At 38.7% G+C, this 26,346-nt stretch overlaps 1 protein-coding gene across 2 annotated transcripts in view; it reads right to left on the bottom strand.

The window, feature by feature from the left end:
* The window catches only part of lrrk1 (leucine-rich repeat kinase 1), a 150,066-nt gene that overhangs the window by 24,077 nt on the left and 99,643 nt on the right, over nt 1-26,346 (bottom strand). For both annotated transcript variants that reach the window (XM_049465458.1, XM_049465459.1), the window contains 6 exons: nt 21,613-21,810; nt 19,509-19,786; nt 11,730-11,924; nt 8,664-8,815; nt 2,169-2,286; nt 1,512-1,628 (listed from right to left, as the gene is read on the bottom strand). In XM_049465458.1, the coding sequence (XP_049321415.1) occupies nt 1,512-1,628; nt 2,169-2,286; nt 8,664-8,815; nt 11,730-11,924; nt 19,509-19,786; nt 21,613-21,810 (1,058 nt within the window). The remainder of the gene's footprint in view (nt 1-1,511; nt 1,629-2,168; nt 2,287-8,663; nt 8,816-11,729; nt 11,925-19,508; nt 19,787-21,612; nt 21,811-26,346) is intronic.

Raw genomic sequence — 26,346 nt, forward strand, 5'->3', positions numbered from 1 at the left:
AAATTTAAGTTAGCTTTTCAAAAAGTGTGATTAGCACGTTTTCACATAGGGCTAGATTGGTTTTGATTTTTTTTTTTTTTTTCCCTTAACAAATGAAATTAAAAAGTGATTTTTATATTTTTATATTTACCCAGGTTATATTTTTATATATCTTTGTTTGATATGAAAGTTTGTTTGATCATTTGAAATATAAGCATGACAAAAACGATAAAAGATAAAAGATAAAATATCCATTTAAATTTCTGGTATTTGCTTATTTAGCAGTATTTTATCCTCTTCAGTAACACAGATGTCATTAAGTATCATAGAGAATTGTTTCACGATATATCGAGTATCACAAAATCAGAATATTGTTATATCATCTTTATCATGGGCAACATATCATCATATGCCCTGTGACTGCCTGGTCAACACGGTGAAAGGAAGATAATAAAGTACGGGAAAAAAAAAAAAAGAAAGAAAAAAAAGAAGGACAATACAACTACAAACTGCTCCTATATACTAAATAGAAATGATATGTTAAAGACTAAGTGCAGAAACAGGGTGACTTGACTGTTTAAGTCCTCCTATACAGTGCATCACAAAAAAAGTGAGCACTTCCCTCCATTTCTGCATATGTAAGTATATTTTTTCATGGGAAAAACACTGACAAAATGATCATCCAGCTCTCATTTTAAAACGCTGGATGATCTTGGTCACTGTGCTGCAGCTCAGTTTTAGGGTTTTGGCCATCTTCATGTAGCGCAAGAATTCGTCTTTTAAGATCCTTTGAGAACTTGAGAGTTCTTTGCCATGAGGTGCCATGTTGGAACTTTCAGTGACCAGTATGAGAGAGTGTGAGAGAGATGTACTACAAAATTCAGATGCACACCTGAATCCACTGACCTGGTGGTTCAAATTGGCAACATCTCTGCTGTTCAGAAACTAAGATTCACAACACAAAGCAAATGTTAATGCCTTTTTTTATTGGTTACTGCCCTATATTTTTGATACTTACAAGAAATCCTTGTTCAAAATAATTTATCTTAATTTATTAAAGTACAAATTATTAAATTATTAATATTCCTTTATTTATTTCTATTTGTGTTTGCAGTTTAATTTAGTTAAAAAAATTACTTATTTAAAAAAGGAAACCAATTGGTTATTTATTATTTATTATAGCGAAATGTTTTGTTTTCTCTTGTGTATTTTTAATTGCTCTTTAAGCAAGCGAATACGTTTTTTTTTTATCCAATTATTCGATTAATCGAATCGATTTTTTTCAGTGGAGTACTCGATTACTAAAATAATTGATAGCTGCAGCCCTAACACAGACTACTTTTTTTATGGTGTTAAAAAAGTTTCATTTTCTCAGTGTTGTCTCCTGAAAATATATTTATTTATATTTATATATCTGCAGAAATGTGAGAGGTGTACTCAATTTTGTGATACACTGTAACTACTATAACATAGCTCCAGGATAAACACCAGGCTGAAGAGCAGTGATCATGTCAGCAGACTTTGATACTGACCTCCGTCCTGGCCGGCAGCAGCGTGAGGCAAGTGACCACCGACGGACAGGAGAGCAGTTTCTGCGGGTGGCTCAGGGGACACATCTCTTTCAGGCTGTAGATAAAGACCTCCTGCTCCTGAGAACAAGCACATGAAATCAGGATTGACTGGGGTATCAAGATCAAGATAGTTATCTCCATTCACTCGGCCGGCTCCCCTGCGGAGCGCTGGGCCGGACACGTGGCCAAGTTGTCTAAAGAAAAGAAAAGAACTGGCGGTGAGACAATACAAACCCACGCGGCCTGGAAATCTAATCGCGCTGTAAGCAGCTTGCGTGATGCGGCAAGGGCCAAAAAATCAATTCAACGTTCAACAACAACAACAACAACCGCGACAACAAAAAACCTATTAACAGTGTTTGTTTCCACAGCTAAACCAGAGGCCTTCCTTAATCCAAACAATGGCATTCTGTGTCTAAGAGCAGAAAATCCGTTGTTGTTTTATCACAGGAAATTAAAACAAATAGAAATATGAATATGAATATCTACCATGTAACAGAATTTTCAATTCACATCCCAGCCTACACTCCTCAGTGGCGTATCTATGGCAACATGATGTAGCATACTAGCAAAAAAAGGTATGGTGAAATATGGACTACATTTCCCAGAAGCACCCACCTCAGTGGCGGTCCACAAGGTGTTGTCCATCTTCAGCTGGCAGGTGAGTCTCGATCCCGGACACGGCATTCGCTTCACCTCCATCTGCCCTTTGGCTATATTCACCACCGAGTAGTTTCTACATCACAACACACACACGTAAACAATCATGGTTCAATTGACCGTAAGGCAGTGTAAAGTATACTATTGTAGTATTTTCATTTAACATAATGCAAAAATAAATTAATAAATAAAATGTGCCATGTGCTTAAAATACCATAAAATCAGCCTATAAGGTTCTCCGGATTAAAAGGCACATTTTAAGCGACAATAGTAAGCAACAAGGGTGTCGCTATGTTTCCTTCTAATGGGGAAGCTGGGGGAAGTGCCTAAGTAAACAAACTGTAATTCTTAAAAACAAAACAATTTTTTTTTTTTTTTTTTTAACAAGCACTGGATGTTAATCTACACAGATTTCTTTCATGAAAACTGTTTATTTGGGTGAGTAAAGTGCTTCCGTTTTTTTTGTACAGTAAGCTTAGATTTCCAATATTTTAGTGCGGTTAGCATACGCGCTAGCCGTGATTAGCATCAGCCCTAGCAGCGGTTAGCATCAGCGCTAGTAAACGCCACCCGATAGCGCTAGACTGAGGTCCCTGAGTGTTCCGGTAAGCCAGGGTGCTATCAGCGTAGGTTGTTTAAACACAGTAAACAACGGTGTTTGTGTGGTGAAAGAGTTAATGGTGCAGTTAGCGGCTATTGCTAATGTTGTTTCAGCCTTTGTGCTGAAGGACTGAACTGAAACTTTTGTATAATGCTGTACTTCAGAGGAGTGGCTTCACTGCTTCTTAATAACCTGACTGGTAAAATTCATACATAAGGTGCACTGACGATTTTTTGAAAAATTGTTAAAAAAGTTTTCTTTTTTTATAGTGCGAAAAATACAATATTTTACAATGGATCAGTCACCTGGAATGACTTTTAGTTAACAGCTGTGCTGAACTTGTCAAGAGGTAATTACTTACTCATTTTTTGTTATAATAATCCTCATGTGCAGTTGCAAAGAACAAAAAATAAATGTTAGGATGAAACTGGCTCTCATCAGGCCCACCCCAGAAAATAAATTTGAAAAAGTTTAAATTTCAAAAAGGGTTACCAGCCTCAGAAACACAGTATCTTGGTTTGTGTAACACTTTTACATTTACTACATCCTTCCTTACGTGTTCTATTGTTATTATATCATGGTTACAGAATATGTTCACACCTGTATAAGTTGTGAGGTGTTATCGTCTGATTAAGGCTGAACACTGGCCAGCATACTCATGTGGAAGTATGGCAAGGTAATGTAAATTATCAGACTTGGAGTTCCTTTGCCGGTGTTGTGCTGGAATTTAACATTCCTCCATCCATTACCACACACAGTGGACAGTACAATGTGTGATATTTATTGTGACTGGTGGTGTCTGGCTAGAATTGTCCATGTGAACTGACAAGCGACTCTGGAAATACATGAATTGCATTTACATACAATGCAGGAGACCCCACATACATATCCCACAGGTCAATGCAGCATTCTTTAGACTTCATGGGAAATGGCAAAAGTCATGGGATACAATACTAGTTCCTATTACATAACTTTTGGCAGGTAAATGCCAAACCATTACTGCTTATCTTTGTATTCTTTATTTCAAGTTTGTTTGTCTTGTGATAAATGAAATAAATAAAACTAATGATTAAACTGCAACATTATTAATATTATTATTTGTTTAATTTCTATTATTGTTTCTTTTTTCAATTAACAAAAAGCTGCTGGTGCTTTTTAATAGAAAAATAATTAAATACCAAGACAATTTAATAATCAGATTTTATCTGCAATGTCTCTGCCACTGTAAGTGATAGGAAACAATGCATTCAGTGTTTTAGTGTAAAAAGTGTTAATAAGCCTGAGTGCAGGGAGAAAGTGCCAGCGGCTGATTAATGATGTGTTTCCTGCCTGAACGTTTATCTTAGATTATACTGTTATGAGTGAGCGAGGTTATTTGTTTCTACAGTGATGAAAGGCAAATACATTTTGTTGATTTATGCAATTCATTAATTCATTTATGAAATTTTGATTCATGACTTTAGCTGAGAAGTCATTAATCGGCCTGCTGTGCGCAGATCTCTCTGTATGAGGCCATTCTCTGACTGATTCGCTCCATTATGAACCTAACCTTGAATGTTCATTACTGTGCGGGTGAAATTCTGAATTTAATTACTTTATGAAATGTGCATTATCTCAGCAACGATGCATCAATTCTGTTTAATCTAATTAGCACGTCAAAACAAACGTAAAACTCTTTATTAACAGCTCTCAAACGGCCACAGGTTCTGTCAGCTCTGTGAAAAGGGCTGTTATTTTATTTTCTTTCAGGCTGGACTTAAATTTGCATTTCTTGTATCTCATATACAGCTCTGGAAAAATCATTTCTTTGATTTTACCAAATTAAAAACCTCTGAAATATAATCAGGAAGGTGGATGATCACAAGCCATCAAACCAAGCTGAACTTTTGAAATTTTGCACCAGAAGTGGCATAAAGTTATCCAAAAGCAGTGTGTAAGACTGGTGGAGGAGAACATGCCAAGATGCATTTAAAAAATGTGATTAAAGATTGTACATTAGAGGGTGGGAAAAGGAAATATGAAAGGACGAGAGATGAGGAGAGATCAGGAGATGAGACACAAGATCGAGACAAGACACTATATTAGGTTCACGAGAATGAGATGAGACAAGACACGATATTGAGCTCACAAGAACGATATGAGAAACAATATTGAGTTCACAAGAAGAGACATGATATTAGGTTCATGAAAATGAGGGGAGAAATGAAATTGGGTTCATGAGAACGAGACGAGAAACAACATTAAGTTCACGAGAACGAGAAGAGACATGATACTGGGTTTGCAAGAACGAGATGAGATGAGTCACGATATTGGGTTCACAAGAACGAGATCAGATGAGATAAGGTGGTTGCTATGATGTCGCTAAGCAGATGCTAGGCGGTTGCTAAGGTGTTGCAAGGTGGTTGCTAATTAAAGTATTTGCATAAATCAGATAATAATGTGTATGCACATTGTGCAGCATTGCTATAGACACTAGGTTGCTCCTAATATATTTGTTTTGAAGATCCCACTCTTCAGATTAGATGCATAAATTTTTTCCTTTCTTTTTGGGTTTACCTAATGCTACGGTGGGGGGTTTGCGACTGCAAACAACCAGAGATTTATAAAGGAAAACCATAAAAAATTATCAGGGGTACACACTCTGTATTACTGAAAAATATTAAACCATATGTTATATAAACACACAAGTCTTATGCCCCACTATTTTTCTTCTATACATTATACACTCTGCTGTAGAGCAGATGTGCCGAGATGTTGGAAACTAGAGGACTATGTAGGAAACAAGTTACAGAACACGATATAAACTGAAACACTCTCTCCATCTCGCTGTTAAAGCAAGACAAAGCCCTCATTCTGCTGCTTGAGTTCCCAGGCTCTGACTGAGAATTACAGCACCCTGCACCGCGGCGGAGGCAGCTCTGACTGCCAGGGTGACATGGCATTAGCCGTAATTGCCAACACCTGGGTCGCCAGATAAAAGCCGGCTGCTGGGATTATGTTGAAATGTTCTGGGAGAAGCCCTGAAGTAGGCGTCTCGGGAACGCAAACAAAGCACACGCTCCCCGTTTCACCTGGAAGCCATCTTTGGAGACGGGCCTCAGGCCACCGCCATTTATCTTACAGGAAGCGGCTCATGCATATTAATCACTTCATGTATATGCTCATGAATATTAAAAAGTCGCAATTGCTTTTTTGGTCTTGTAAAGTGTCATTAAACAGTCTTCCAAGGGCAAGTGTGGTGCATGTTCTAATTTATTCACGCTGAAGCGGGTTAATGAGGGGGCTTGTTTGGGAGAGTGTGCTCTGTAAACCCGGCTCGAGGAGATAACGAGAGAGAGAGAGACACAGAGAGAGAGAGAGAGAGAGAGAGAGAGAGAGAGAGAGAGAGAGAGAGAGAGAGAGAGAGAGCAAATCTGCACAATATTCTAACTGAAGGGTGTTTACTGTGAGGGCGGAGGAGGAAACGGTGCAAAGGCGGATGTTGGTTAACATGACGGAAGGCAATCCGGAAAAAACGAGGTAAAAAAAAAAAAAGAAAAAAAGAAAAAGGGAAAATTAATATAATTTTACTACAGGCTGAAATGTTGACACTAACATTTCCATTCACTGTAAACCTACTAGACAGCAGTGTAGCAGTGCTCTAATATTCATTTATTAATCTTTTGATTCAGACTTCTAGTCTAAATTCAGCCAGCTATTTACACAAAAACTCTTAATCAAAAATCTACCCAACAAAAAACAAAACCCAAATTCTTAAAGCTCCATCAAACCGAAACACTACTAAACTAAAACTCCAATAAACCAAAACTTTACTAAACCAAAACTCCAATAAATCAAAACTAGACTAAACCAAAACTCTACTAAACCAAAACTCTAATAAATCAAAACTAGACTAAACCAAAACTCTACTAAACCATAACTCCAATATAAATCACAACTAGACTAAACTAAAACTCTACTAAACCAAAACTCCAATAAATCAAAACTAGACTAAAACAAAACTCCAATAAATCAAAACTCTACTAAACCAAAACTCTACTAAACCAAAACTCTACTAAACCAAAACTCTACTAAACCAAAACTAGACTAAACCAAAACTAGACTAAACCAAAACTCCACTAAACCATAACTCCAATAAATCACAACTAGGCTAAACTAAAACTCTACTAAACCAAAACTCCAATAAATCAAAACTAGACTAAACCAAAACTCCAATAAATCAAAACTCTACTAAACCAAAACTCCAATAAATCAAAACTAGACTAAACTAAAACTCTACTAAACCCAAAATTCAATAAATCAAAACTAGACTAAACCAAAACTCTACTAAACCAAAACTCTACTAAACCAAAACTAGACTAAACCAAAACTAGACTAAACCATAACTCCACTAAACCATAACTCCACTAAACCATAACTCCACTAAACCATAACTCCACTAAACCATAACTCCACTAAACCATAACTCCACTAAACCATAACTCCAATAAATCACAACTAGACTAAACTAAAACTCTACTAAACCCAAAATTCAATAAATCAAAACTAGACTAAACCAAAACTCCAATAAATCAAAACTACACTAAACCAAAACTCTACTAAACCCAAAATTCAATAAATCAAAACTAGACTAAACCAAAACTAGACTAAACTAAAACTCTACTAAACCCAAAATTAAATAAATCAAAACTAGACTAAACCAAAACTCTACTAAACCAAAACTCCAATAAATCAAAACTAGACTAAACCAAAACTCCAATAAATCAAAACTCTACTAAACCAAAACTCTACTAAACCCAAAATTCAATAAATCAAAACTAGACTAAACCAAAACTAGACTAAACTAAAACTCTACTAAACCCAAAATTAAATAAATCAAAACTAGACTAAACCAAAACTCCAATAAACCAAAACTCTACTAAACCAAAACTCCAATAAATCAAAACTAGACTAAACCAAAACTCTACTAAACCCAAAATTAAATAAATCAAAACTAGACTAAACCAAAACTCTACTAAACCAAAACTCCAATAAATCAAAACTAGACTAAACCAAAACTCCAATAAATCAAAACTCTACTAAACCAAATCTCCAATAAATCAAAACTAGACTAAACTAAAACTCCAATAAATCAAAACTCTACTAAACCAAATCTCCAATAAATCAAAACTAGACTACACCAAAGCTCCAATAAATCACAAATAGACTAAACCAAAACATCAATAAAACAAAACTCCACTAAACCAAAACTCCACTAAACCAAAACTCCACTAAACCAAAACTCCACTAAACCAAAACTCCACTAAACCAAAACTCCACTAAACCAAAACTTCTCAACCAAAACGCCACTAATCCAAAATTCAATTAAACAAAACCCCACTAAACTAAACCAAAACTCAATATAACCAAACCTCAATTTACCCAAAACTCCAATAAACCAATAAAACTCTAACCAAAACCCACCAAACTAAACCTACAATAAACCACACTTTCCTCAATGGAAACTGCACTAAATCAAAAATCTACTAAACTAAAACTCTCAGAACACTCAGAAGTTTCAGTAAATGAAATTTTTGTTATGCTGAGAGGGACTGTGTGGGAGTAAAATGCTTCAGAGAGTTTTAGATTAGAACAGTAAACAGCAGACTGGTAAATGTCAGCATGTTTGAGAGTAATTAACTGCTGTTAAGGTGAAGCACCTGCACTCCTGTAGGAGAAGTCAGTAAATGGCTGCTTGTGTAAACGCACAGGAAGATAAACACAAACCTGCAGATGAAATAAACAGCTGAAGAAGTGAGTAAGAAAAGGAAAGAACATAGAGCCGCTCTGTGTTTACACTCCCCCTCACACACCTGTCATCCTTATCTCCATCCCAGAAGACGGCGCTGTGGCCCTGCAGGGCCGAGAGGAAGAGCTGGCTCTGCTGCTGGCAGGGAAGCAGGTATCTCAGACACGGGAATGAGGGATTCTGCATCTGCCTCAGGAGCAGCATGGCCAGGGGACGCTGCGCACACACACACACACACACACGGCCAAAATACTGTCACTTACAGCATTTATGTGCAAAAGTTATAGTCAGTTAAAATACATGAATGCTACACCAGATTTCTGCATTAATTCATGTAATTCTGCCTCTACAGCTTCTTTTATCTGCTCTGCGCTGTAGAGATGTTTCTCCAAGCTTCATCCTTTATGAACTACATTTATACACACCCCAGATGCTGTTCTCAAATTTGGGACAGATTCCAAGCAAAATACTCGTGGGCTATAATGAACTTCTCACTATAAATAATCGGACTACTCTGAATACTCTGAAAAGAAGTTGGGAAGAAGACTTGTGGAAGAAATGTGGTAGAAAATCCTTCAGAGTGCGCATCGGTCCTCTATCTGTCAACAAAACTCTATGGTGCAATTTAAGGTAGTACACCGTCTTCAATATTGTAAAGTGAGATTGTTTAAAATTAAACCAAATGTGGACCCTACATGTGACAGATTACACATGTTCTGGACATGTCCAAAGCGATATTGGTTTTGGTAATCCATTTTTGACACTCTTTCTAAACATTCTGGAAACACCGCTGGAATATTCGCCTTATATTGCATTGTTTGCTGTCCTACCAACAGATACTCACTCAAGTTACCATAAACAAAAGGGCATACTGTCTGGCATACTGGTTAGCAGCTGAACAATACGAGCTGTACAGAGCTTGGATAGTAAATAGAGTTACCTAACTTACCTGGCCTTAGCATTTGATTGTTTATGTATAGACGAAATGCTTTTCTCTGAGTATATTTCACTCACATAGGGCTGAACGATTTTGGAAAATAATCTAATTGCAATTTTTTATCTATAAATTGCGATTTAAAATGCGATTTTTTTTTGTCTTCTCAAGTATTTTTCAACAACAGAAGCAATAAATCAATCTGTTTAATAATAAACAATGTCAGATTTATTTAAAGCACAGATAACAATAAAGCAAACAAATCTATGCTTTTCCTTTTCATAATTTGTTTTTTATAGAAAAATAAATAGATAAATAGCTTTTCCTTTTCACCATTTTTTTTTTATTAGGAAAAACAATAGATAAACAAAATTTAACTTACTGCTCTCCAGCTAGTAACATCATGAAAAATTAAAGTGCAAAAAACATAAAGAGAATCTGCTTTAACCAACTCGTTATTTTCTGTATTTGAAGATGCAGCACTGGTCGTTGGCATTTTAGCCTTGCAAATACCACACGAGGCTTTGTGGTGTTTTTTTAAATGCTGAAAAAGGTTTGTAGTGTTACCTCGCGTCGTAGCAACAGTAGCAAGGCACGTTTAGCACAGTACCTGACGTTGAGCAGCATCTTCTTTTTTAAAGCCAAAGTAATTCTACACAACTGATGTGTTCCTTCGAGCCTGAAGCCATTGTGCAACAAGGGCGTGTTCACACCTGTAGTTCGTTTCTAATGAGTTCGTTTACTTGGAGCGTTTTCTCGCTCTGTTCGGTCTGGTTTCCCACAGGCATAAATGTAAACGCACCAAAATGCGCATCAATAAACCACGCGTGCAGCCTGTGTCCTCTGATTGGTCAGAGCTGTCTGACACGGGAGTACATTAAATATAAATATACGAAAAAAGTAAATACAGCGAGAAGATTTTGTGTTCCAGCGCAAATATCTGTGCTTTAACACTGAACGCTGAAACGCTGCACTTTCAAACACAGCGCAGATTTATACATAATAAACAGAGTCACGCGGCTGTGAGCAGAGAATGCAGCGCAGATTTATACATAATAAACAGAGCAGTGAATGCAGCGCGTGCATGGACACAGTGTTGATGTTCACAGCTGTGGTAATTAGCGTTATCTAGCTAATATATTAGTTTAAACTATGCTTGCTTTTTTAGCAGTTTAGCTCAAATAAATGGCTTATATTTAATAGCTGGATCCGATCGAGACCGGATTACGTTCTCACCAAAGCGAACCGCTCCAGAGTTCGTTTGGTACTGGACCGAGACCACCTCCTCTAGCTGGTCTCGGTCCGGTTCTTTTGATCCGCACCCCAGTGCGATTACTGTTTTACACCTGCTCAATCGAACCGCACAAAAGTTACAAACGGACCAGAGTTCATTTTAACCGGACCAAATAGTGCTAGTGTGAAAACGCCCTAAAGTGCGCTGTGTTGGCTTCACTTCTCCACCTCCCTGCCTTCTGCTCGGGTATGCTCCGCTTGTCCTCGGCTTGGCTCGCTCCCAAGTCACGTGACCAGTCAAATCGCAGCCAGTGCGGTTAGAGAATCGCGTTTTAAAATATCGCGAGATTATCGCAAATGCAATTAATCGTTCAGCCCTACACTCACATGTAACATGATTAGCACTACTGAGGTAAATTTCTGACAAGAATTTAACTACCGAGATAGCTAGCTAGCTAACAGGTGAATAACATAGCACTGCTGAAGTAAATATATGATTAGAACTGCAGTGCTGTGGTAAATGTATTGTGATTGGTTAGTATGTTTGTTGGGACATTGATAAGGATGTAACATCGAATGACTTTCTTTGAAAATAAACCTGCAAAAAGGTTCGAGTATAAAATGTTCATCTCTAGTGAATATTCAGGCAATTCTATGAAAAAAGATTTTTTTGTGGCTTTTCAGTGGTATAGAAGCGTTTGAGGAAGCCTTTAGTTTAGTTAAAGTCTGTGGCAAAACTGAGATTTTGTATGACATACAACAATCAAATCCAAAAGACGAATTGAAGAACTTTAGTTGAGTCAATTTGTAGCAAACCTTATAGTGAATTTACACGCTGTGAACATGTAGCTTCTAAAATTTCACAATTTATACAAGCAAATATGATTGAGTTTTTTCAATCTTGTGAAGGAGATGTCAGTGTGTAAATCGAATTGCTACTCCCATCTCAGTCATATACTGTACCTTCTCTGGTTTGGTGTCCCAGCACTCCTGCATCAGAGCCTGCAGGCAGTGGAACTGCACGTCCTCCGGGCTCCCCAGCACCGGCCGCACTCCTTTAGAGAGCTTCTTAGCAATCTGCAGCTGGTGATGACCCAACACCGGCCTGCGACCAGATAACAGCTCGTACAGGACCATCCCGTACGAGAACATGTCCACCTGAGAGAGAGAGAGAGAGAGAGAGAGAGAGAGAAATTCAGAAAGGTTCAGCAGGTAAAATGGTTTTATGATATTGCAGGTGGTTTACTATAATGTCACTAGGGTATTTATAAGTGATTGCTGTAGTATTCGTAAGTGATTGCTTGGTGGTTGCCACGGTATTCCAGGTGGTTTCTATGTTGCTGCCAGCTCAACGCTATGGTGTTGCTTGGTGTAATATGGGAAGTGGTTGCTATGTTGTTCATAGGTCTTTGCTGCTATGGTATCCCAGGTGGTTGTTATGGTATTTCTGACAGCTGTCACGATGTTGCTTAGTGGTTTCTAGGCAGCTCATATGTTTCAATAAAGAGAGAGAGAGAGAGAGCGAGAGAGGGGAAGAAAAGGGCAGAGAGGTCAGCAAGATAGAGCGAAGGATAGAGGGAAAGTGAGTGAGAAAGGGAGAGAGACAGTAAGAAAAAACTGGGAGGGAGAGAGAGAAAGGGGGAAAAGAGAAGAGAGATGAAGAGAGAAAGAGTGATGGGAAGAATGGAAGAGAGAGAGAGAGAGAGAGAGAGAGAGAGAGAGAGAGAGTGTGATGGGTAGAAAAGGGGAAGAGAGGGAGGGACAGGGCAAGAGTGAGAGAGGGATAGAGGGAGAAAGAGAGAAAGAAAGGAAGAGAATGAGAGAGAGACAGACAATCAGACAGAGAAAGAAAGAGTGAAGAAAAGGGGAGCGAGGGAGGGACAGGGCAAGAGAGAGCAAGGGATAGAGGGGGAGAGAGAGTGTGTAAAAAAGGAAGGGTGAGAGAGACAGTAAGAGAGAGAGACAAAAAAGGAAGAGAAAGAGAGAGGGAGATAAGAGACAGACTGACAGTGAGAGACAGAGAGAGGGAAGGCAAAAGATTAAAAGGGTGAAAGAAGGAGAGAGTGAGAGACAGTTAGTAAAAAGGGATAGTGAGAGAGAGAGCAAGAGCAAATAAGAGAGGGGGAAGAGAGAAGACATACAGAGAGAGAGAGGGAAAGAGGGATGGGAAGAAAGGGAGAGAGAGGGCAAAAGAGTGAGTGAGGGATAGAGGAAGAGAGAAAGAGGGGATTAGAGAAAGAGAGAGGGAAAGAGAGATGAGAAGAAAGGGGGAGAGAGGGAGGGAGAGGGCAAAAGAGTGAATGATGGATAGAGGTAGAGAGGAAGAGAGAAAGAGAGAGAGGGAGAAAGAGTGATGGGAAGAAACGGGGAGAGAGGGAGGGAGAGGGCAAGAGAGAGAGTGAGGGATAGAGGTAGAGAGGAAGAGAGAGATGGGAACAAAAGGAGATAGGGAGTGAGAGGGCAAGAGAGAAGAGTGAGGGATAGAGGTAGAGAGGAAGAGAGGATTAGAGAAAGAGAGAGGGAAAGAGAGATGGGAAGAAAGGGGGAGACAGGGCAAGAGAGTAAGTGAGGGATAGCGGTAGAGAGTCAGAGAGAAAGAGAGAGAGGGAGAGACAGATGGGAAGAAAGGGAGATAGAGGGAGGGAGAGGGCAAGAGAGTGAGTGAGGGATAGAGGTAGAGAGGAAGAGAAAAAGAGAGAGAGGGAAAGAGTGATGGGAAGAAAGGGAGAGAGAGGGCAAGAGAGTGAGTGAAGGATATAGGTAGAGAGTAAGAGAGAAATAAAGAGAGAGAGGGAGACAGAGATGGGAAGAAAAGGAGAGAGAGGGCAAGAGAGTGAGTGAGGGATAGAGGTAGAGAGGAAGAGAGAAAGAGAGAGAGAGGGAAAGAGTGATGGAAGAAAGGGAAAGAGAGAGAGAGAGAGAGAGAGAGAGAGAGCAATAGAGTGAGTGAGGGATAGCGGTAGAAAGGAAGAGAGAAAGAGAGAGAGAGGGAGAAACTGATGGGAAGAAAGAGAGTGAGAGAGGGAGGGAGAGAGAGGGCAAGAGAGTGAGTGAAGGATAGAGGTAGAGAGAAAGAGAGAGAGGGAGAGAGAGATGGAAAGAAAGGGAGAGAGAGGGAGACAGAGAGGGGGGAAAAGGGAGAGAGAGGGAGAGAGAGGACAAGAGAGTGAGTGAGGGATAGAGGTAGAGAGGAAAAGAGAAAGAGAGAGAGAGGGAAAGAGTGATGGGAAGAAAGGGAGAGAGAGGACAAGAGAGTGAGGGATAGCGGTAGAGAGAAAGAGAGAAAAAGAGAGAGGGAAAGAGTGATGGGAAGAAAGGGGGAGAGAGGGAGTGAGAGGGCAATAGAGTGAGTGAGGGATAGAGGTAGAGAGGAAGAGAGAAAGAGAGAGAGGGAGAGAGAGAGATGGAAAGAAAAGGAGAGAGAGGGAGACAGATGGGGAAAAAAGGGAGAGAGAGGGCAATAGAGAGAGTGAGGGATAGCGGTAGAGAGAAAGAGAGAGAGCGAGAGAGGGAAAGAGTGATGGGAAGAAATGGGGAGAGAGGGAGGGGAGAGCAAGAGAGAGCAAGGGATAGAGGGAGAGAGAAAGAGTAAGAAAGGGAGAGAGAGAGAGAGAGAGAGAGAGAGAGAGAGCTGATATGGAGCCTCTTCTGCATCACATTCCTCAGCTTTACTGCTGGTGTGTGTTGTGTAAGAGAAGAGGAGCAGCTCAGCGCTCTCACAGTGAGGTCAGGTGTGTGAATGGATGTTAAAGGCTGAGTGTTTTGACTGCAGACGAGCGTCATTTATTTTTTAAACATAACAGCTGTTTCTGGAACAGGGAAAAACGAGCCGTCATTTCCGAACACTGTTAGAGGTACAGTAGCGTGACTTCACTTGGGAAGTATGTGAAATATTCAGGAAGAGCTGAAGAAGATTCACAGGCTTCTATGGGCCTCCAGTTCACTCTCATATAAGGCATAAAATACACTCCCTCCCTGTACTGTACATATACACTATATCATTCCAGAGAACACAGTTCTCCACTGCTTCAGAGATCAATGCTGGGGGCTTTATACCCCTCTAGCCCATGGATTGCATTAATCATGTTGCCAATATATTGATGTTTATCTGCTCCAGAGAATCCTTATTTTTACAGCACTTCTCTACAGGATCTAGACATGCAGTCTGTGTCAGCACGGAGTGCAATTACAAGTAGCTGAATGCAAGATGTTGGCAAGAGCCAGTGTTGAACCATACCATTTACCACCTGAGACATAACTGCATGACAAGATATCACACTTTATTAGCCCTAATTAAGCTGTAATTGCAGCGGTAAATAAAGCAAATGGTGACTCTTCTTATCAATATGAAGGGGCTGAATACATATGCATGTCACACTTTTCAGATATTTAATTAATTACATTTTTGAAAACATTGCATCATTTTTGTTCTATTTTATAATTATGTGCTATTTTGTGGTAGTCTATCACTTAAAATCTTTACACAATACATTCAAGTTTGTGGTTGTATGGTGACAAAATGTGAAAAAAATCAATGTAAAACTGTGTGAAAAAAAAAAAGTGAAACTGTAAATAAAATTCATATAATTTATATAAACTTCATAACCAATGAACTGATGCATTAATAGCTTTTTTTCATTGTCTACATCATGTGTACCTGTATTAAATATCCTTAAATACATTTTATGCAATTTCAATTTATTTAATAATTTAAAATATAATTATACTGATATTGTATTGATGTGGAAATATTTGGATCATCTGACCCCGGAGCAGAGCTTTTCTAGCGTGTGATCTGGAGCAGAGTTAAAAGAGGTGAGCTGGCTTTATTGACACCGCAGCTTAACTGGATCTATAACTTTTCTTTGAGGGCTATAGCAGAGAACTGACAGGCTGAGGGAAATTTAAAGCCTGGGTAAAAAGGCTGCTGGCTGTGAAAGCTCCCTCGGGAAACGGCGGGATCAGATTCCCTGTCAGCTGCATTCATTAGAGCAGTGCAGCCACAGCACAGCACTGAAGTGACCCAGCAGTAGAACACATGCATGCTGGAATAAAGCATTTTAATACAGTGCTAATACAGCCTGTACCTGTTTTACTAAATCTTATTTATTCTTTACTTTTATTTTATATTTTAGTTCTTCTCTTAGTTCTTTATTTTCTTTTTTTCTTTCTTTCTTTTTTAATAGTTTACTACTATAGCTTTTTAATCTATTTTGATTTTTTTATATATTATTACTATTATTGTTTTTTAGTATTTTTTATTAATTTATTTATTTGTATTTTTAACTGTATTATGTAAATGTTAATCTTAGCATAATTGTAACTGTTTTCTGTTGTGTTAATCTTTTCTTCTTTTGATCTTAATTTCTAATAAATTAAACCAAGTTTTATTTTTTCTTCTAATTCAATTTCATCTTTTATTTACTGTTATTTTAAAATGATAAAATTTTGTTATTATTTTCATTGTCATGTCAATCCCTGAAAATGAGGGTTGCCCTCAATGTAATTCAGAGTCAAAATAAAGGTTGATTGATTAATTGATAAACAAAGAGAATAAACTTTATAATAACTTGAAATTCATAAAGGTATTTAAGGAAGTATGCAATTTTTTTTTGTAAATTTAGTAAAAGCCCATATTAAGAAAGAAATAATAAGAAATACACTTTATTTTTCTATGTTGTGAATGAATACTGAAATGATCCAGACTATGAAGGAACACATAAGGAATCATGTAGTAAATTAATCGTGTTAAACAAACCAAAATACTCTGTAAAGAAGCATTTAGGTGCTCTTATCTGAAGTGCTGTTAACTTGCCGTTTCTGAGGCTGCCATCTCTGAGCTCCTAATGAGAGCCAGTTTCATCATAACATTTTTGATGATCTTTGCGACTGCACTTTTAAAGTTCTTGAATTTTTTTTGACTGACTCATTACTTAAAGTATTTTTTTCTTTAATTCTTTACTTAAGTAGTTCTCGTCATAGTATGGATTAGAGCGTTACTCAAATATTCACTATTCACTGTATACCTGTAACTCTACCTCTTCACAACTTTATAACTGATGCTCTCAAACACATTAAGAGACAAGAAATTCAAGTAATTAACTCTTGACGAGTTCAGCACAGCTGTTAACTGAAAGCTGATCATTCCAGGTGACTCGAACTCATAAAGCTGACTGAAAAAATCCAGCCAAATTGTACAAAACCGTCATCTAAACAAGAGGTGCGACTTTGAAAAATCTAAAATATTAAACACATTCTGGTTTATTTAACACTTTTTTGTGATAATAATAATAATAATTCCACACGTTTTACTTCATAGTTTGGAGGACTTTGGTATTCATTTCCAAAGAAGAATTAAAAAACTATATCTTTTGCACTATAAGGTGCACCAGATTATAAGGCGCACTTTCTAAGAATGCCTATTCTTTGGTCTATTTTAGTAAGAAACAGGGATTTTGACAAGATGTCCTTCTAATTTAGAAGTGTTAAGCTCTAAAGCTAAGCTAAGTAAACAAAAACTAATTCATGAAAAATAGTCTTTTTTTTTTAATAAAAATAACAGTTGTTTTGTTTAGTCTCAAATATGTTAATAGTTTTGGTACCTTAAGGAGCATCTTTCTCTCAGATAAAGTTAATAATATATCTTTATTAAAGAAAAAAACGTGTCATTCTCAGGGACCGAAAAAGTCTTTAAGTCTTATTTTTCATGTTTAACTGTTATAGTAGGATAGAGTTCAGTTTGTTAAGGCTCTAACTGTTCTATTATTTTGTACATGACTGTTCCTGTATTTTTTTATTATTTATTTTGTTATGTTGCACATTGCTGTTTTAATAGTGCACACTGCTGCTACCAAAAAAAAAATCCACTAGATGGCATTACATCTTAATTAAATTATTTCAATTTGACCATAGTGCCTAATGTGGTGTATTACAGATCATTTGTATCACTTTGCTTTACTTATATCAAGCCCACCTTTTGAAATAAGATATTGTAAATTTGATGAATCAAACCAATGAATGGCCATAGACTAATCTAAAACTGGCATAGACCTCTTTGCTGTAAAAAAAAAGAAAAAGAAAAAGAAAATCGAGAATTGAATCGAATCGTGACCCTAAAATCGGAAATAAAATCGTATTTAGAGAATCGTGGCGCCCCTAGTATGTACACACGTCATTTATTTTGATGGGGTAGTCTTTGTCACTTTGTTACTCATACACACAGGCACAGCCCTACACACACATACACACACAGTATAGAAAAATACACCCACTTTATAACAGGAATAGTCCTCTAAGTGTATACACTTAGCATGTGGGCCAGAGGAAACGGAGCATGCAGACATGAAGTCTGCTCCTTATGGTCACTCATATAAATCTGAGGAACCCCAGACTATGTCTCAGTTACCGGAACAGTCTGTCAGGAGTGGAAAACGGGAACACGTTGTGATAGCACGATATAATATAACTAGAACATCATTAAAAAGAAGCCATTACCGAGTAATCTGATGTTAAACTGGCACATTTGAGGGAGTGTGAGACATGTAAGCTGGTAATCTAGAGCATGAGCAATGATACTATAAACAGAACCACAGTCTGGTATTAAAGGATCCTTAAAAGAACCTCGAGGGGAGGAAAAAATAGACTTCCCAAATGGCAAAAATGACTAGGCCCTACAGAACTCACTGCAGGCTTGTAACTTTCTCCACCACGTCGTTTTCAATTACAGACACTAACGTGAGCCTATATAAAAAAAAACATCATCCCATTCTGAGTGGGCGGAGTCGTGGCAATGAAGATAATTAGGTCAGCTACTGTTTCATAGTGAAGTGCAATCTTGGCCCAGATGAGTCAAGCCTCTAGGAGTCTGGATCAGCCCTCAGCTGCCCAGCTGTTTCAGTATAGTACAGAGGGAAAGAACTGCTAATAGAACAGATTTGGAATTGTAAGAACTGTGTATCAGTGCTCTTAGAGAACTGAACATATTTAATTTAAATGGTAAAAAAACAAATAATTTATTAGAAATAATATTTTATATAGATATATCATATTGCAGTATTTCCTCTAGACCTCTTTCCAGCGGTGACTGCAATTACTAGACTAAACACACAAAAGAAGGCAGTGTAAAGACTGAGCCTATTAATGGACTTATTTCTGTCATCAACTCAGTGAGTAATCAAGCTCAGAAAAACAGTTAGCAGCACAGCTTATCCGCTTCAGGTCAGCTGAGGCTGGCTCATAGACTTGTGCCGGCTTCTGTGAATGTTATAGCATCAGCCCTATTCTCAGATTTTCATATTTATAGATATATGTTATGTGGTATATTGTGAAAATATTGTCATTTACAGCATTTATTAGCAGAAAATGAGAAATGGCTAAAATAACAAAAAATATTCAGAGCTTTCAGACGTCAAATAATGCAAAGAAAACAAGTTTTAAGAGTTCAGAAAACAATATTTGGTGGAATAACCCTGTTTTTTAATTATAGTTTTCATGCATCTTGGCATGTTCTCCTCCACCATTCTTACACACAGCTTTTGGATAACTTTATGCCGCTCCTAGTGCACAATTTCAAGTAGTTCAGCTTGCTTTGATGGCTTGTGATCATCCATCTTCTTCTTGATTATATTCCAGAGGTCTCTTATTTTTTTGCAGAACTGTATGGTAAGATTTTGTGTAGTTCTCTTCAACATTATCATAACAAAAATCATCCAATCTGAACTGGCCTTAATGAGACACATGTACCTTCTCATCGTAGACGATGCCTGGGCGGATCTCAGGGGCCTGGTATCCCGGCGTTCCCTCCACTCCCAGAGCTCCCTCGTGGAAGGACTGGCGCGAGATGCCGTAGTCAGACAGCTTGATGTTCAGCGAGTCCTCCACCTCCAGCGACCACACCAGGATGTTGTCGGACTTCAGGTCACAGAAGATAATGTTCTTCCTGTGCAGATAGGCCAGTCCGGCCGCTATCTGATAGGCCGCTTTAAAGGTCAGCATGTGGCCCAGCGGCAGGAACTGAGAGCCTGTGGACGGACGGACAGACAGACAGCACAGAATGTTCAGTGAATGACAGTAATAACAGATAATGGTCACAAAATGACCATTAAAAACACTGTCCGACAGCCTTTCTTAGAAACTGTCAACACTAGTCTTTGGACTGCAGTAATTGTCTCGTTTCTCTCTACTGAGTAAAAAAACACAGTGAGAAAACTGTAAAAAGCGTGTCTTTTTCTGTTCACACTGAGCTACTGTTTCAATACAGTGATGGAGTAAATAACGCAACAAGAGCATCAACTCAAATTCCCTATAAAGCAAACCTAACCTGAAATTCTCAACAATACAGTGATATGAAAAAGTTTGGGAAGCCCTGATCATTTTCATGATTTTAACTTTACAAATCATTGGATGAATAAATGTGGGCACCCTTGTCGTTCTATTGATTTGAGTACCTTTAGCACTAATTATTGTAACAAAAATTAGTTTGTTAAGCTCATTGACCCTTGACCTACACTTACACAGGTGAATCCAATTATGAGAAAGGGTTAAGGTGACCAATTGCTTGTTTTTCTCCACTTTGCATATTCTCTGAACTCTTAAATGACCTGAACACAAAGACTGTTCAACATCATGGTTTAGAGGAAGAATAAAAAAACTGAAGAGATCTCAGAGATTTCCGCTGCAGTTTCCACTGGGAGGAACATAGTGAGGAAATGGAAGTACCACAGGCACAGTTCTAGTTAAGACCCGAAGTGGCAGAACAAGAAAAATCACAGATAAGCAGAGGAGAAGGATGGTGAGAACAGTCATAGTCAACCCACAGATCAGCTCCAAAGACCAGCTACAACATCATCTTGCTGCAGATGGAGTCACTGTGCATCGTTCAACTTTTCACTATTCAGTGCACTTTACACAAGGAGAGGCTGTATGGGAGAGAAATGCAGAAGAAGCCTTTTCTGAGCGCACGCCACAAACAGAGTCGCTTGAGATATGCTAAAGCTAAAGCACATTTGAACAAGCCAGCTTCATTTTGAAATAAGGTTCTGTGGACTGATGAAACTAAAATTAAGTTATTTGGAGGCAGTTATTTATGCATGGAGGAAAAAGAACACAGGATTCCAAGACAAACACTTTACTGCTCCCCACAGTAAAATCTGGTGGTGGTTCATCATGCTGTGGGGCTGTGTGATCAGTGCAGGTACTGGGAATCTTATTAAAGTTGAGAGTCTTATGGATTCTAATCAATATTAAACATTGATTAAAATTGAGAATAATGTTCAAGAATCAGTGAAAAAAGTTGAAGTTAAAGTTGCGCCGGGGCTGGATACTTCAACAAGACAACGACCCTAAACACTAAACTCTGCTCAAAATCTACTAAATCATTCATGCAGAGGAACAAGTACAACATTCTGGAATGATCATCTCAGACCCCAGACCTGAATATTATTGAAAATCTGTGGTGTGATTAAAAGCAGGCTGTTTATGATCAGAAACCTAAATCAAACCTGACTGGGCTGGAGATGTTTTGTAAAGAATAATGATCTAAAATAACTTCAACCAGAAGCCAGATTCTCATTGGAAGCTATAGGAAGCGTTTAGAGGCTGTTATTTCTGTAAAAGGAGGATCTATTAAATATTGATGTCATTTTTCTGTTGGGGTGCCCAAATGTATGCCTCTGCCTAATTTTGTTTAAAGGTATCTCAGTTGGTTGCTAGGCAGGTGCTATAAAACCCCATGTTGTCTCATGTGTATTAATACTGCATTTTATATATATGTTAACATTTCTAGCTTATTCATTCCAATAGGAACAGTACAGTTTGTAACCCAGGTTCTTTGATGTATTTGTCTCACCTTTGCTGCGCTCCTCCAGAACAGTGTTGAGGCTGCCGAGCGGTGCCAGCTCCAGGGCGAAGCAGAGGGGGTGGATGCTGATGCCCACCAGGGCCACGATACACGGGTGCTGCAGTGTGTGCAGCATGCTGGCCTCCTGCCGGAACTCCGAGAAGCTTCTGGAAGCGTCCATGGACTGCAGGTGCTTCAGCATTGTGTCTGTAAGAATGAGAGGGGATAAGGACACAAACAAACAATTACACACACACACACACTCAATCACACACATACACACAAACACACACACACCTGGCCTGCCTAAAGCACTCTTGCTTCCCAAAACCATCCAAATTGCAAATTGAATTTGGTTTGTGAGCACAATGCCACATCAAACAAAATAAAGCATAAATATAAAATAAAACTGCAGGTGTTCAGGTGGGAGTCTGGGTTCCTTTGGGGGCAACATGACGAGAAAATCCAGTTTAACTGCAGAAATATTGTTTCTTTAACTCAATCCGTTACTGAAACACACTCTAAACATCCCTTGTTGTTTACGACACAAATAAAATCAAAGCAAATCATATCTCAGAACAAAAAAAAAAAATACTATAAAATCACTATAAAATCTTGTGTCTTAAAAAAAACCCCAGCAACTTTAAACAAGTAGAAAAATACCTTCTTTTTAAAGTTTTAAATACAGTCAATACGAAAAAAAAAAAATTCATGTCATTTTGGAGCATATATTGTATATTAGTCAAATCTTCCTAAAATACAGTAATAATCACATAGAGCACATGCAGATTCACATCACATTATCATATTATGTCAACAAAAATGAACATGCAAGATTTTGGCATGTCACTGATGGGTCCTAATCGCTTTTTAATTTTCACATTTTCACAGCTAAAAGCCATTACAGCAGCCAACTGCTAAAGCCTCAAGCACTTCAGTTCAACGGTAACTATTTTTGTCCCAGAAATAATTGCGATAAACAATATTCTTAACATTTTAAGATAATTTGATGCCACTGACTTCATGATAATGGCAGAATAATTCAATATTAGCTTTTTTTAAAAAATAATTTATTTCTGTAAAAGCCAATCCCCCACAAATATTTCTGCCAGAATGCACCTCTTCATTGGCCTGCCACTTCGCCAGATAATTTCCAATTAAACATGTCCTGAAGTAACACTTACATACATTCCATACTTTTGCCATGGCAGCATTTATTTGAATTGAATTCAACATTTGTGAAACGTATAAATACAGTCATATGAAAAAGTTTGGGCACCCCTATTAATCTTAATCATTTTTTGTTCTAAATATTTGGGTGTTTGCAACAGCCATTTCAGTTTGATATATCTAATAACTGATGGACACAGTAATATTTCAGGATTGAAATATTAACTACCTGAAATACCATTTCTCATGATTGGATACACCTGGCAATGAAGTTCAAAGCTCAATGAGGTTACCAAACCAATTTTGTGCTTCAGTAAGTTAGTAAAAAGTAGTTAGGAGTATTCAAATCAATAAAATGATCAGGGTGCCCATATTTCATTTCAATCCTGAAATATTACTGTGTCCATCAGTTATTAGATATATAAAACTGAAATGGCTGTTGCAAACACCCAAATATTTAGAACTAAAAATGATTAAGATTAATAGGGGTGCCCAAACTTTTCATATTTAAAAACATGATTTCTCTGTGAAAGATTTTTTACAACAAAAGCTTTTTACAAAAAATGTTAAAGACAGTAAGAGACAGTGCCATTTTGCAAAGAAATAAAAATAAAAATACAGTAGGACAGGAAGAGACAGTGAAAGCCATTTTGCAACAAATAAATCAAAATAAAATACTAAAAAAACTAAAATATTCTTTTTACTTTTTTTATGTGGCAACTGAGTACAGATTGATGGGGCAAAAAAACTTTATTTTAGCACAAGGCCACAACATAAAATGTAAATAAATTTAAAAGGGTCTAAAGCTTTTTGAAAGTATTATAGTATATATGTATATCCACAAAGCTGCTAATTTTTTGTATATACAGCCTGTGACCCCAAAAGAGCAAATCAGCAGCAGCTGGTTTCCTGACGTGACTCGAGGGACTCCTAACTCCCACAGTAGCTGAAGTGCTCTTAATGACCTGGTTACAGCCAGGTGCTGCACTGTAGCTCTGATGGGGTCAGCTTTTGTATCCTGCTCTTAATGAGCAGGTATACAGTTACTCTCCAGCTGTGCTCAAATCCTCCTATTGGCTCCAAACTGCACTAAAAGCATTACGGAGGAGGGCCTGCAGAAAGGTCCGCTGCAGAAAAAAGGAGCAGTAAGTAATTTTCCTAAAGCTGACCTGCGGTTACGAGGCTTTGAACTGGACCGGCTAGTGTCGAGTGGAGTCTGCTCTCTCAGTGACCCAAAGCAGTTTCCTTTAGTGCCATTTCCCCTCAATGTTACCTCCTTTAAAGGTCTCCTTCGGCTAAAATCCACTTCTTCTTGTTTTTTGTGAAATACTATAGGTTTCTCTGAATTGTATATGGATGCTGCACATGAAACTGTTCCTCAAACATCCACTGTCTGCAGTAGATAGTAAAAGAAAATCCTCAGAAATACGAGTTGATCAGAGAGACGTTAGGTGTCTATGTCAACCAGTGAGTTCATGGCCACACCTTTCTTGAGTCGGGACCACCCACAGGCAGAGCTAAAGCCGGGCTGCAGCAGAGTAGACACTGTCTCGTTAGCTAAGAAGAAGCTTGTGTAAGTAGTAACTATAGGTTTAAATTGGATCTCCGGTTGATTCCACATTTTACCGAGACCTTAAATATACATTACATTACATTACATTACATTACATTTGGCAGACGCTTTTGTCCAAAGCGACTTACAATAGTCAAGTACAATGTAAAATAAGTTTAAAGGTAAAAACAACTTTGGATAGGGATAAAAGGAGGTCAAAGGGGAATAATAGGATAGAGGAGTGAAGGAGGGAAGAAGGAAATGAGGTTAGAAGTAGTTAGTGTGTTAGAGGTGTTAAGAGAGTAAGTGCTCTTTGAAGAGCTCTGTCTTCAGGAGTCTCTTAAAGATAGCGAGAGATTCTCCTGATCTGGTAGTGGAGGGTAGTTTGTTCCACCATTGGGGAACTCTGTATGAGAACAGTCTGGATTGCTTTGTGTGAATGTTTGGCAAAGCGAGGCGACGTTCATTGGAGGAGCGCAGCGGCCGGGAGGTAGCGTAAGCCTTCAGGAGCGAGTGCAGGTAGGAAGGAGCCTGTTCTGTCATCACCTTGTAGGCGATTGTAAGAGCTTTGAATTTGATGCGAGCATCAACTGGTAGCCAATGGAGCTCAATGAGCAGCGGGGTGACATGTGCCCGTTTTGGCTGGTTGAAGACCAGACGTGCTGCTGCGTTCTGGATCATCTGGAGTGGTTTTACTACACAGGCCGGGAGGCCAGTTAGCAGGGCATTGCAGTAGTCGAGGCGTGAGATGACGACCGCTTGCACCAGGAGTTGGGTGGCCTGTTGCGTCAAGAACGGTCTAATTTTTCGGATGTTGTAGAGCGCAAAGCGGCAGGACCGAGCAACTGAGGCCACATGGTGCATGAAGGAGAGTTGGTCATCAACCAGAACACCCAGGTTCCTAGCAACCTTTGAGAGAGAGAGAGTCGATACTTATAGAGAAGTTGTGTTGAAAAGATGGTTTTGCTGGTATAACCAGAAGTTCAGTCTTTGAGAGATTTAATTGAAGGTGATGCTCCTTCATCCATGAGGATATGTCAGAGAGACACTGCGATATCCGTGCAGAGATTGAGTGATCTTCAGGTGAGAACGACAGGTATAGCTGGGTGTCATCAGCAAAGCAATGGTAGGAAAATCCGTGTGAGCGGATAACCTGACCAAGAGAGGTGGTGTATATGGAGAAGAGAAGGGGTCCCAGTACCGAACCTTGGGGAACCCCAGTGGATAAGGAGCGGGCTGAGGACAGCTGTCCTTGCCACGACACCTTGAACGAGCGCCCAGTGAGGTACGATCTGAACCATGACAGCACATTGTCTGCGATCCCCATGTACATATACAGTCCATATACAGTAGGGAAGCACGGTTTGGAAAGGCAGCACAACTCCTGTCTTTCCTCAGAGCCCACTAATCCAGTGATCTAAAGCAGGGCTTAATATAAACACCTGAGCACTTTTTTTTTTTTTTTTTTAACGGCTCACATGGCATTCATTCATACTAGAGACCACAACTAGACATTTTAAAATGAATAAAAAACAATGGAACAAGACCTTTAACTGATTAAACACATTACGCCAACTGCTGCTGTGAGGATCAGGGGAGGCATCGCATTCGACAGTTCATAGTTACTCCTAGTAGTGATATAAAGGCTCTATGTACAGTTTAGTTATATGTTCAAGACATTCTGCAGCGACATGTGTGAATATGTGAATATCTCAACCAGGGTGAACTTCTTTATTGGTCTGCCGGGTCAAGGGAGCAGCTAGGATGTCAGCTTGAGCAACCTAAAGTACGCAGAATCTACAGGCCCAGCTGCAACATTTGAGGCCAGATCTGTTGACAAGTCACTTGTGTCGCCCCACGTTTGTCCTGTGGGTGTGTTTGAGAATGTTTGCGCTGTTGTGAATGGGTGTGCATCGGTGTGGCCGGTTAGCATGCTAGCAGCTCTTGCTGTCTCTAACTCATTTGTGCTGTCTCTCGCGCTGTTTTTGGCTCACGCATGCTGTATCTCGCACACTCGCGCA

The sequence above is a fragment of the Astyanax mexicanus genome, chromosome 16 (genome assembly GCF_023375975.1).
Source record: "Astyanax mexicanus isolate ESR-SI-001 chromosome 16, AstMex3_surface, whole genome shotgun sequence".
NCBI lineage: Eukaryota > Metazoa > Chordata > Actinopteri > Characiformes > Acestrorhamphidae > Astyanax > Astyanax mexicanus.